The sequence below is a fragment of the Moschus berezovskii genome, chromosome 17 (assembly GCF_049115385.1).
Source record: "Moschus berezovskii isolate FMDL1 chromosome 17, NW_MosBer_1.0, whole genome shotgun sequence".
NCBI classification, from domain to species: Eukaryota; Metazoa; Chordata; class Mammalia; order Artiodactyla; family Moschidae; genus Moschus; species Moschus berezovskii.
Genome location: NC_142476.1, coordinates 7,724,501 through 7,738,403, shown reverse-complemented (window position 1 = coordinate 7,738,403; position 13,903 = coordinate 7,724,501). Strand labels below are relative to the sequence as shown.

Genomic DNA, 13,903 nt, shown 5'->3' with positions numbered 1-13,903 from the left:
CATTTCACAAAATGAGTCTGAATGACTGCAATTAAACTTTAACTACTAATGTAAAACAAACAATCTTTCAATAGGTGAACTACCATTTTTCATTATTTGTGAAAGTGAAAGTCACTTAGTCATGTCCGACTCTTTGCAATCCCATGGACTATATAGTCCATGGAATTCTTTAAGCCAGAATACTGGAGCGGGTAGCCTTTCCCTTCTCCAGGGGATCATTCCCAACCCAGGGATCAAACCCAGGTCTCCTGCATTGCAGGTGGATTCTTTACCAGCTGAGCCATAAGGGAAGCCCAAGAATACTGGAGTGGGTAGTCTATCGCTTCTCCAGCGGATCTTCCCAGCCCTGGAATCGAACTAGGGTCTCCCGCATTGCAGGTGAATTCTTTACCAACTGAGCCATCATTATTTGTGCGTTTCACATATTTTTTTCAATTCCAGTTTACAGAATAAAGCTCCCTGTGTTCTGTGCCTCAGTGTCTTCACCTCTCAAATGGCAAGAGTCTCATAGATTGGGTATAAAAATGCATGTTATCAATTGCAGAGTCCCATAAAATTGCATCTATATTTCTCTCAGCCCCTCACTTACTCTCAAGTGAGACTAGAGACAGTCTCCTTCCTGCCCTGTTGAGGCAAAAACACTGAGTCTTGGATCAGAGTCTGTCTTTTAGAGGCAGGTCACTCAGCCCACAGTCCCATCACTCAAGAGACATGAGGCACAAATCATGTTGCAGTTGGTTGAGTTCATGACTGCTTCACAGACTTTCCTCTGCCAAGCGCCCCAGAGTCTACACTGGGGAGGAAAGGGCTGTGATGGAGGTCTGACTCAAGCAACGGTTGGGTTGTATTCTACATTATACCTTTACCACTATTGGAGCTAAATACTTAATCTGTATAATATTTGACTTCTGTGTTTGTATCTCATTTGATTCTGAATCGGGATAAGATTATGATGTCTCAGCTCAACTCCAAGAAATATATGGTGCCTTCTGGCAATAATAGTTCAATATACAGTTCAATTAAGGTAATGTTAAATTTATCTTGAGGAAAAAATTACATCCATTTAAGATGAAAAATCAAGTTCATACTGAATATTTAATAAACAAAAAGATTTACAAAAAAAAAAGAAACTCACCCTCACATTCTATGTATGGGCTCCACTTCAAATTGCTCTGACAAGTCACAGTTGTAGGTCCATCTCCCTTTGGCCTATAGCCTAAATCACAGTAGTAGCTCAATACAGTCCCAATATCATACACTTCCTGTTTTGTTTGTGTCTGGTAGCTATATCTTTTCCACGAGGCATGAGGGATGTGTGGTAAGCCAACACAACCATCTGCTCATAAAGAAAGAACAAGGGAAAAGTACACTCTCACTAGGGAGGCAACAGTGATCAATGAGCCTGTCATATAAAAGGGTGGCAAGACCTCGTCCAGCCAGGAACCAGCCTACCATGGCTGATGAATCAGCCACACCAGAAAACACACAAGGACAGGCATCCAAATGTGCAAGGCATCAGAGGGGTTCTTACTAGGGACACTGACAAGTGATTTCTGAGTGTGTCCCAACTTTTTAAAATGCGAATTCTCTTCCATCTTCATTTTACTTCAGAAATTTTAGTCTCTGAATTGAAGCATTGGGCTTGCTAGGTAGGTACGGCTGGAGAAATGTTCCAGGCAAACACATTGAACTTTCTTGTTTCCTGACTGATAGAAAAAAATAAACGAGAGCCATTCCTCTTATCCAGATGACATCAGGAACTTTATCATTGAAGGGTTTGTCAAGAACAAATCAAATTCCAAGTGACTTTTGAGCCTAAATCTGTGTCTTGTCATCTTCATTCTTTCCTGATAATATAGGTTCACAATATGGAAATATAATACAAACATGTCAATCTGGACATTTATTATATTTTCATCTTCAAGGGTAAGGGTCTTTTTAAACAGTTCTATTGAGAGGCAAGTCACATAACATAAAATTCACCCATTTAAAGTACACAATCCAATGGTTTTCAGTATATTCACAGAGTTCTCCAACCATCACCACTATCCAATTTTGGGATATTTTTACCAACCAAAAATAAACTCAGTACTTGTTAGCAGTTACCCCCTAGTTTTGTCTTCTCCCAGGTCCTAGAGACTATTAAAAGACTTTTTCTCTCTATGGATTTGCCTAACTTGGACATTTCAAATAATGGATGTCTGATTCTTAAAATGAGGATAATACTAGTGCCCACAATTTGGACAGAATTCATTGAATTAATTCTTGCTATAAACCTATACTAGCATCAAGTTATTATTATTACTATTAAGATAATTTTCAGGGATCCACATGAGTTTATAATTGCAGAGTATGAGAATTACATTGATAGTTAATCCATTTAAAATTTTGTATAAGTTAGAAAAAGATCTTTTTCCCTCAGGACTCTTTACTGTTTATCTTTAAAACAATTATCATATGATCTTTGTTAGAACAGAGTAATTTTCTATCAAGTGCAAGAAAATTGTTGAAATAAACATATTATACATTGAAATAAAAATACAGTAAACAGTTTATTGTAGAGCAACCCCTACAATGCTAACCTTTATCTTTAGGGGTGGAGTATGCACAACCTTTACAACTGTTTGTGACAGCTTTTTGTGATGTTATATGACCTTATACAGTATACTGTAATCCTTCTTTTTTTCAGTAAGGAAAAAAAAGAGGGATTGATCTAAATTTAAACTTCTAGTGTGATTCAAATGGGCTTAGGTATATAAGTATGCTCCCAATAATATTTCTGGATATCCTTAGATGCCAAACATTGAAACTCTTTCATGGTCCATACTTACTGAGTTCACAAGTGGGAGGAGGAGGATTCCAGCTACTATCAGCTTCACAACGGATTAAACTATTTCCTTCAAGCCGAAAACCTTTATCACAGGCATATACAATAGACTGTTGATAAGTATAGATGGGTCCAAACCCAGAGGTTATTTTTCCATCTTTAACCACTGGTTGAACACAAATGACTTCTAAAAATCCACAAGAAAAGACAAATTTCAACTTTTAAAAGTTTCAGTAAAATGAGATTCCATCATATCAGTGCTATTTGTTACCATATACTGGTACAGCATAAGTATCAGTTTACCAAATTAATGACTGCATCATTGAAATAATTATTTTTTCTTTGAATAATTTCACCTCCCCCAATACCTTTACCTTCCTTTTCCTTTTAAATTAAGAATTCAAACCAAAATTCATCATTATATGACTTACTTTTACAAGTAGGAGGGCTTGGATACCAGACACCTATTGTCTTATTTTCCACTCTGCAAGAAATGGAGGCTTTGCCTAACATGGAGAAGTCAGGGTCACAGCTGTAGGTGACAGAAGAGCCATATGTGTAGACGTCTTCATCTCCACCATTGTGCCTCCCATTGCTGATGGATGGAGGAGGCTCGCACTTGACAACTGAGATGAGTGCAGAGGAAGAAATAATGAGGGAAGGCATACTAACAAATCTAACACTCATGATGCAAATTCTAATGGAGTATACAATAAGCAACAAAGAGGCACAGGTGTTTTATTACCTAACGTGTAATAAAGTTTAAATTTATAGTCAAGTCAAAAAGAGTCTTTGCTTACTTATACATTGTGGGAGAGGATCACTCCAGCCAAGTCCTTTACCTTGGATCTCACAATAACTGTTGACTGAGCCAATTAAGATATACCTGAATAAGACAGGATTGAAGATTTTACTGGAATTATTCCTAGTATAAATTAAGTTGAATAAAGGAGTCTGAACAAATAGATTTATTATTCTATATTAAAAATGAAGAAATAATATTTTATCAGATAACACTTTCCATTGAGAACTCCATTTTGTAAAATTTTATCACTGCAATGAGATGTGCATCAGTTCATTTGTTCTTTTATTCTATAATCTATTACTGTCCTGGCAAATTAAACTTGAAACTTGGTCTCATCAAATCTGGGTACTCATAAACAGACAAAGAAGCATGTTACTTTCCTGAGTGAAGTGATTAATTCTGATTAGCCATGGGAAACTGGATTGCTTAAAAGCAACAGTGGCGATGGTGTTTATATCTGAAATGTAGGGATATTTCCTAGGCACCACCTTGTACTACTTCCATGCCCTCTAATTAAAGTCATTGAAAACTATAACCACCCAATATACATGCAGGACTGCTAATCATCCTTGAAGAAAAAAGGTTCACACATCTTGGGTCAGAAATCAAGTCTCAGTAAATTTAAGAAAATTGAAACCATATCAAGCATCTTTCCCAGCCACAATACCATAAGACTAGATATCAATTATGGGGGGGAAACTGTAAAAAAATAAAATAAAATAAACACATGGAAATTAAATAATACATTCTAAGTAATGAACAGGTTATTGAAGAAATAAAAAGGGAAATGAAAAAAATCTTTAGAAACAAATGACAACAACGCAAAACCTATGGGATGCATCAAAAGCAGTTATAAAAGGGAAGTTTATAGCAATACAATCCTACCACAAGAAACAAGGAAAAACCAAATAGAAAACCTAACTTTACAACTAAAATAACTGGAAATAAGAACTAAAAGATCCCAATGTCACTAAAAGAAAAGATATCATAAAGATCAGAGCAGAAATAAAGGAATAATAATAAAAATTAATATAACTAAAAGATGGTTCTCTGAGAAGATAAACAAAATTAACAAACCATTAGCCAGACTCATCAAGAAAAAAGGGAAAAGAATCAAATCAACAAAATTAGGAATGAAAAAGGATAAGTTACAAAAGACAATGTAAAAATTAAAGGATTATAAGAGACTATTATGAGCAACTATATATAAATAAAATGGACAACCTAGAAGAAATGGACAAATGTTTAGAAAAGTTCAAACATCCAAGACTGAACCAGGAAGAAGTAGAATATATGAACAAATCAATTACAAGCACTGAAATAAAAAATGTGATTAAAAAAAAAAAAAACTCCCAAAAAACAGAAACCCAGGGCCAGATGGTTTCAGAGGTGAATTCTATCAAACATTAAAAGAATGCCTGCTCTTCTAAAACTCTCAAAACATTGCAGTGGAAGGAACATTCCCAAACTCATGCTGCAAGGGCACAATCAGCCTGATGCCAAAACCAGACAAAGACAACACACAAACAGGAAACTTGCAGGCCAATATCGTTGGTGAATACAGGTGCAAAAGTCCTCAAGCAAACACTAGCAAACAGAATCCAACAGCACATTAAAAAGATCATACACCATGACCAACTCATGTTTACTTCAGGGATGCAAGGATTCTTCAATATGCACAAATCAATCAATGAGATACACCATATTAATAAATTGAAAGATAAAAACGATATGATAATCTCAATAGATGCAGGAAAAGCTTTTGACAAAATTCAGCACCTATTTATATTAAAGACTCTTCAAAAAATGGGCACAGAAGGAATCTACCTCAACATAATAAAGGCCACATATGATAAACCCACAGCAAACATTGTTCTCAATGGTGAAAAACTGAAAGCATTTCCTCTAAGATCAGGAACAAGACAAGGGTGCCCATTCACACCACTGTTATTCAACATGGTTTTGTAAGTCCTAGCTATGGCAGAGAATAAAAAGAAATAAAAGGAATCCAGATTAGCAAAGAAGAAATAAAACTCTCACTGTCTGCAGACAACATGATACTATATATAGAAAACCCTAAGGATACTATCAGAAAATTACTAGAGCTAATCAGTTGAATTTAGTAATGTTACAGGATACAGAATCAATACACAGAAATCACTTACATTCCCATACACTAAAGCAAAGAAAAATCAGAAAGAGAAATGAAAGAATAAATCCCATTTACCATCGCAACACAAAGAATAAAATACCTAGAAATAAACCTACCTAAGGAGAAAAGAGAAGAAGGTAATGGCAACCACTCCAGTACTCTCACTTGGAAAATCCCATGGACAGAGGAGCCTGGTAGGGTGCAGTCCATGGGGTCGCTAAGAGTCGGACACGACTGAGCAACTTCACTTTCACTTTTCCTTTCATGCATTGGAGAAGGAAATGGCAATCCACTCCAGTGTTCTTGCCTGGAGAATCCCAGGGACAGGGGAGCCTAGTGGGCTGCTGTCTATGGGGTTGCACAGAGTCGGACACAACTGAAGTGACTTAGCAGCAGCAACAAGGAGAAAAGAACTGTATAAAGAAAACTATAAAACGATGATGAAAGAAATCAAAGACAACATAATCAGATGGAGAGATTTTCCATGCTCTTAGGTTGGAAGAATCAATATTGTGAAAATGACTATACTACCAAATGCAATCTACAGAATCAATGTGACCCCTATCAAATTAACAATGGCATTTTTCAAAGAACTAGAACAAAAATCTTCACAATTCATATGGAAACACAAAAAGCCAACAAGTGCCAAAGCAATCTTGAGAAAGAATAGAGCTGGAGGAATCAACCACCCTGACTTCAGACTACACTACAAAATTACAGACATCAAGACAGTATGGTATTGGCACAAAAATAGAAATATAGATCAATGGAACAAGATAGAAAGCCCAGAGACAAACCCACACACCTATGGGCAACTTATATTTGACAAAGGAGGAAAGAATATACAATAGGGCAAAGATAGTCCCTTCAATAAGTGCTTCTGGGAAAACTGGACAAAGAATGAAATTAGAACACATCCTAACACCACACACAAAGATAAACTCAAAATGGATTAAAGATTTAAATTTAAGGCCAGGAACTATAAAACTCAAAGAAACATAGGCAGAACACTGTAAAACCATAGCAAGATCCTCTATGACCCACCTCCTAGAGTAATGAAAATAAAAATAAACAAGTGGGACCTAATAAACTTATAAACATGGTGAAAAGACAGCCCTCAGAATGGGAAAAAAATAATAGGAAATGAAACAACTGACAAAAGATTAATCTCCAAAATATACAAGCAGCTCATACACTCAATACCAGAAAAGCAAACAACCCAATCAAAAAAGTGGGCAAAAGACCTAAACAGACATTCTTCCAAAGAAGACAAACAGATGGCTAATAAACATACGAAGAGTTGTGGCATGTATGCACAATGGAATATTACTCAGCTGTAAAAAAGAACAAATCTGAGTCAGTCCTAATGGGGTGGATGAAACTGAAGCCTATTATACAGTGAAGTCAGAAAGAGAAACACCAATACAGTATATTATTACATATATATATATGTGGAATTTAAAAAGATGATAATGGAAATCCTATATGCAAGGCAGCAAAAGAGACACAGACATAAAGAACAGACTTTTGGAACATGTGGGAGAAGGCAAGGTGGGATGATATGAAAGAATAGCATTGAAACATGTATATTATCATATGTAAAACATATGACCAGTGCAAGTTTATGCATGAAGCAGAGCACTCAAAGCCAGTGCTCTGGGACAACCCAGAGGGATGGGGTTGGGAGGAACTGGGAGGGGGTTTCAGTATGCAAGGGACACACGTGCACCCATGGCTGATGTATGTATGTCAATGTATGGCAAAAACCACCATGATATTGTAAAGTAATCATGCTCCAATTAAAATAAATTAATCCAAAAAGAAACTAGGCATAAAACCACCATATAACCTAGCAATCCCACTCCTAGGCATATACCCAGAGGAAACCAAAATTGAGATAGTTATATGTACCCCAATGTTCATTGCAACACTATTTACAATAGCTACAACATGGAAACAACCTAAATGTCCATTGACAGATGAATGGATAAAGAAGCTATGCTATGTATATACAATGGAATACTACTTAGTCATAAAAAAGGAATTTGTTTGAGTCGGTTCTAATGAGGTGAATGAATGTAGAGCCTATTAAACAGTGAAGTAAATCAGAAAGAGAAAAACAAGTATCTATATTAATGCATATATATATGGAATCTAGAAAGACAGTACTGATGAGCGTATTTGCAGGGCAGCACGGGAGATGCAGACATAGAGGACAGACTTATAACATGTGGGGGGAGGAAGGAGAGGGTGGGGTGTATGGAGAGAGCAACATGGAAACATACACACTACCAAACATAAAATATATACCCAATAGGAATCTGCTGTATGACTCAGGGAACTCAAACTCGGGCTGTATTAACAATCTAGAGGGGTCGGATGGGGAGGGAGGTGGGAGGGAGTGTCAAGAGGGAAGGGAGATAGTATACCTATGAGTGATCCATGTTGATGTTTGGTAGAAAACAATACAATATTGTAAAGCAATTATCCTTCAATTAAAAATAAATAAGTTTAATTTTAAAATACAAGAATAAATGTTCAAGTGATCCCACTAGGCAAGGATTCAGGATCAGACGAAGTGTTTGCTGAGAACAAAGAGGATATGGACAGGGTAATAGAAGCAAGCAGTTACAAACACCAACTACAACCGCATGATCATTGTAGAAATAAGAACCATAGTAGTTATAAATATTTCTTTCTTCTTTACGTATGAATAGATTTGGTCTAAATTAATTTTTTTTCTTTTCTTTTTTCACCCCTCTACCATCTAAACAAGATATATTAATAGTAGTTTATCTTATATAGCTCAATATTTAAATTAGAGGATATCAAAGGAGAGGTATGATTTTGCTTTAAAGAGGATTGTCTTTGGGAGACAAACTTAGCATATTTTCAGTTGTATGAGAGATAGTTGCATTATGGGAGTTGGAAGCCTAATTTTACTATTTCCTTGATCTGGAAGTTAAACTAAATATGGTTAAAACAAGTGCATATAAATATCAAATTTGACAAGGGGTGGACCCTGGTAGATTTTAATTGCATCAACTTAACCTAAGGAGAAATTTTTCCAGAATTTTCTTTCATGCATAATGCCAAGTTATTGTAGTCTATAAGTGAATTAATAACCAAGTTCTGTATATGCTTAAAAGGTCAGATCACAGCACAAGATGTGCCTACAGTTAACACATATTGTTGCTTCTGTGCTCCATCACCTTGGTGCCATTGCACACAGCCAGAATTACAGCAAACCCAGCTCCTGGAGGATGTCATCCTTCACATAGTCCAAATTCTGAGCCAAGTACATTAGCACTATAGAGAAGGGCAACAACTTCTACAAGACATTCTCATCTTTGAAGTCAAAGGCTAAGAGGTAGTGAAAAAACAATATCAATCCCAGTCTATACTCATGGGTATAACTCTAATGCATACTATGACTTTCAGTCTATATTCCACTCAGCCATGTGGGTGCTCTTTTGGTTTTGCAGCTCCCACTTCAAATCCACCTTTCCTTTTTGACTGCCTGCCCTCCTGACCTCAGGTCACAGTAGCAAACGTACAAGAAACAGCCTCCTGTACACTTTCGCCAGCTGCCAGACTGTTATCAAGTCAGATTCCTACAGCAAAAACATATATATATACACCTGAGTTAGTTCTAATATAACCGATATAGACAAAAAAAACTACAATTAAAAAAGTATGAAAATGGAAATTAAGAGGTAAAATAATCACTCTTTCCAGAGGATATGATTGCAAACTGAGTAATGCAGGAGTTAGGAGTTTGATCCCTGATCCAGGAAGATTCCATATACTGCAGAGCAACTAAGCCTATATGCCACAACAATGGAGCCTGTATTCTAGAGCCCAGGGGCCACAACTACTGAGCCCATGCATCACAACTACCAAAGCCCACACACCCTGTGCTCTGCAGCAAGAGAAGCCACCACAATGAGAAGCCAGTGCACCACAATTAGAGAGTAGCCCCCCTTGCCACAACTAGACTAAAACCCTTGCAGTAACAAAGATCCACCACAGCCAAAAATTAAATAAAATAAGTAAAAAATTAAAAATAAATAAATAGCAAAACTAAAATACCTAGGTTTAATTACTTCAAGACATGCAGAAAGAAAATATTGAAACACTTCTGAAGAAACAAGAGAAAAACACTAAAATGAATAGGGTTCAGTTCAGTCACTCAGTTGTGTCCGACTCTCTGCGACCCCATGAATCACAGCATAGCACCCCAAATCAGGCCACTTGGGCATCAGTATTATTTTCAGCTAAAGGTACCTGAAAATTAGCAGATGCCAGAAACTTCTGCCCTCCCCTTTTCTTCAAGAAAGCAGACCAAATTCCCATGTGAAAGATGACTTTTCTATACCAGGAGGAAAGAACATTTTTATCACCTGAAATAAGAGTACTGAGACCAAGAGAAATCTGTGCTAAACTATCATGTTAAAAATAATGCTTATCTCTCTTTAGCCACTACATATATTGTCATTGTTGTCATTGTTGTTTAGTCACTGAGTTGTGTCCAACTCTTTTGTGACCTCATGGACTGTAGCCCAGCGGGCTCCTCTGTCCACAGGATTTTCCAGGCAGGAATACTGGAGTGGGTTACCATTTCCTTCTCCAGGTGATCCACAAATACTATTCTTTCCTCAATCTAATATATAAAGGGTGGGGTAAAGGTGGCGGAGTAGGAGGACATGGAGTTCACATCTCCTCACAGCTAGGGCATCTATCAGACACCTAAGGATGGGAGGAATCCCTGTGTGACCAGGTAGGACGTGGGGGGAAGGGAAGGGGGAGGAGAAGTGGAGGCGGGAGCACCCCTGAGGCTCAGCTGGGGGAGACAAGGGATTTCCAAGCTGGGAGAGGGCCACCCACAGTGGGGATGTGGAGAGACCTTGGGGGAATCACAGGATCAAAAGGCACCAGAGCCAGCATTTCCCCTGCCACTCAAACCCTAGGAAGCCTCCTGGGATCTCAGACCTGAGCCCTCACCCTCTGAGGCGCCCCTCCAGCTGCAGGGTTCCTGGGGGCAAGAGAGGGAGGGAGGGAAGGAGGGAGGAAAAGTAGACGCCCGCAGACCTAGTGCTCCTGAGATGCACCTGGCGGAGGGGAAGCGTTCCCACACTCAAGTGAGGGCCATCCAGTGAGGGGCTCAGCAGAGATGAGGAGAAACATTCCAGGGATTGGATTGGAAGGGAACAGGACCATTGTTTCCCCCTCCAATTTGGACCCTGGAGACCCTGTTGGGGTCCTGTTGCCTAAACCTCGGACCACTGAGGTACCCTCCAGCTCTGCTGAGCCCTAAGTGCTGCCTCCATCACCTCCCAGGACTGGTCCTGAGCCTACGCCCCACACCTGCCTGAGCCCCACTCTCTCCTGAGACCTGCCCCCCTACAGCCAAGGCCTTTTCCAGCACCCTTTTTCTTCTCTTTTCTTTTTTTGCTGTTGTGCTTCTGTTTTGCTGTATTTTTGTTTCATTTATGTTTTTATTTCTTCTAATATATTTTTAATTTTCTTATTTTACCTTTTATTCTTTGTTATTGTTATACATTTTTTTTTCTTTCTTTTTTTTTTTGCCCTGGGGGTCAGGAGTGAGCTCCTGTAGTGAGAGAGTTGCAGCCAAACCACTGGACTAACAGAGAACCTCAAACCAAAAGGAATATTAATCAGAGTGAGTTATCCTAGAGGGCCTCATCTCAGCACCAAAACCTGGCTCTGCCCAACTGCCTGCTAACTCCAGTGCTGGAAACCTCAGGCCAAACAACGAGTAAGACAGGGACACAGCCCCATCTATCAAAAAAAAAAAAAAAAGAGACAAAAAAAAACACATGTTACAGAGTTAAAAACCTACAAGACCAAATAAATGAGGAGGAAATAGGCAACCTGCCTGAAAAAGAGTTCAGAGTAACGATAGTAGAAATGATCCAAAATCTTGGGAAAAGAATGGAGGCATAGATCCAGAAAATACAACAAATATTTAACAAGGACCTAGAAGAACTAAAGGACTAAACAGACAGTGGTGAACAATACAATAAATGAAATGAAAAACACATTCAGTTCAGTCAGTTCAGTTCAGTTGCTCAGTCGTGTCCGACTCTCTGCGACCCCATGAATCACAGCACACCAGGCCTCCCTGTCCATCACCAACTCCCGGAGTTCACTCAAACTTATGTCCATCAAGTCGGTGATGCCATCCAGCCATCTCATTCTCTGTCGTCCCCTTCTCCTCCCACCCCCAATCCTTCCCAGCATCAGAGTCTTTTCCAATGGGTTCATCTTTATCCCCACACACGCATGCCCTCCCTATATCAGAATATCCCCCTAGAGTGATAAATTTGTTATAGTTGAGGCCCTACAAGGATACATGAGTATCCATAGTGCACCCAGAATCCATAGTGCACATTGGGATTTTTGTGTTGTACATTCTATGAATTTGAACAGTTAGTGACATGCATCCAACATTATACTATCACATAGCAGTCTCACTGCCCTAAAAATACATTAGAAGGCATCAATAACAATAACAGAACCAGAAGAATCAATTTGTGAGCTGGAAAATAGAAGAGTGAAAATAACTGCCAAGGAACAGAATAAAGAAAAAAGAATGAAAGGAATTGAGGAAAGTCACAGAGACCTCTGGGACAACATTAAATGCACCAACAATTCAAATTGTAGGAGTCCCAGAAGAAAAGAAAGAGAAAGGGTTTGAGAATATACTTGAAGAGATTATAGTTGAAACTTCCCTAACATGGGAAAGTAAATATCCACCCATGTCCAGGAAGCACAAAGAGTCTCACATAGGGTAAACACAAGAAAAAAACACATATCAACCAAATGAACAAAAAGTAAATTCGAAGAAAAGATGTTAAAAGCAGAAAGGGAAAAGTAAGAAATAACATACAAGGGAATCCCCATAAAGTTGTCAGCTGATTTTTCAGCAAAAACTCTTCAAGCCAGAAGGGAATGGCAGGATATAAAGTGATGAAAGGGGAAACCTACAACCAAGATTACCCAGCAAGGATCTCATTCAGATTTGGTGGCAAAACTGAAAGAATTCAGCACCACCAAACTAGCTTTACAACAAATTCTCTAGGTATGAAACACAAGAAAAAAGAAAGAACAACAAAAACAAGCAAAAACAATTAAGAAAATGGTAATAGGAACATACATATCAATAATTACCTTGAAAGTAAATGAATGAAGTGCTCCAATCAAAAGGCACAGACTGGCTGAATGAATACAAAAACAAGACCCATATATATGCTGCCTACAAGAAACCCACTTTAGGTTTAGGGACATATATAGACATAAAGTGAGGGGATAGAAAAAGATATTCTGTGCAAATGGAAATAAAAAGAAAGTGGAAGCAGCAATTCTTATATCAGACAAGATAGACTTTAAAATAAATAGAGTTATAAGAGATAAGGGAGGACACTACATATTGACCATGGGATCAATCCAAGAAAAAAATGTAGCAATTATAAGTATTTATGCACTCAGCATAGGAGCAAATCAATATATAAAGCAAATGCTAACCTCCATAAAAGGGCAAATTGATAGTAACACAATAATAGTGGGGGACATTAACACCCCACTTACACCAACAGGCAGATCATCCAGAGAGAAAATAAATAAAGAAATACAGCTTTAAATGACATGATAGACTCGATAGATTTGATGGATATTTATAGGACATTCACTTGAAAGTTGCAGAATACAATTTCTTCTCATGTGCACATGGAACATTCTCCAGGGTAGATCACATCTTTGGTCACAAACCAAGCCTTGGAACATTTAAGAAAACTGAAATTGTATCAATCATCTTTTCTGACCACAACAGTATGAGATTAGAAGTTAATTACAAGGAAAAAAACTAAAACGTAAACACATGGAGGCTAAAGAGTGCCCTACTTAATAACCAAGAGATCATTGAAAAAAATCAAAGGGGAAAAAAATTTTATACACAGAAATAAATGACAACAAAAACAGGACAATCCAAAACCTATGGAGTACAGCAAAAGTAATTCTAAAAGGGAAGTTATAGCAATTCAACCTCAACTCAAGAAACAAGAATAGTCTCAAATAAGCAATCTAACCTTACATCTAA

At 37.9% G+C, this 13,903-nt stretch overlaps 1 protein-coding gene across 6 annotated transcripts in view; it reads right to left on the bottom strand.

Moving 5' to 3' along the window:
• C4BPA (complement component 4 binding protein alpha) overlaps positions 1-13,903 on the bottom strand; it is a 43,775-nt gene that overhangs the window by 13,001 nt on the left and 16,871 nt on the right. For all 6 annotated transcript variants that reach the window (XM_055419957.2, XM_055419958.2, XM_055419959.2 and 3 more), the window contains 4 exons: positions 3,628-3,713; positions 3,259-3,453; positions 2,832-3,014; positions 1,136-1,336 (listed from right to left, as the gene is read on the bottom strand). In XM_055419957.2, coding sequence (XP_055275932.2) covers positions 1,136-1,336; positions 2,832-3,014; positions 3,259-3,453; positions 3,628-3,713 — 665 coding nt within the window. The remainder of the gene's footprint in view (positions 1-1,135; positions 1,337-2,831; positions 3,015-3,258; positions 3,454-3,627; positions 3,714-13,903) is intronic.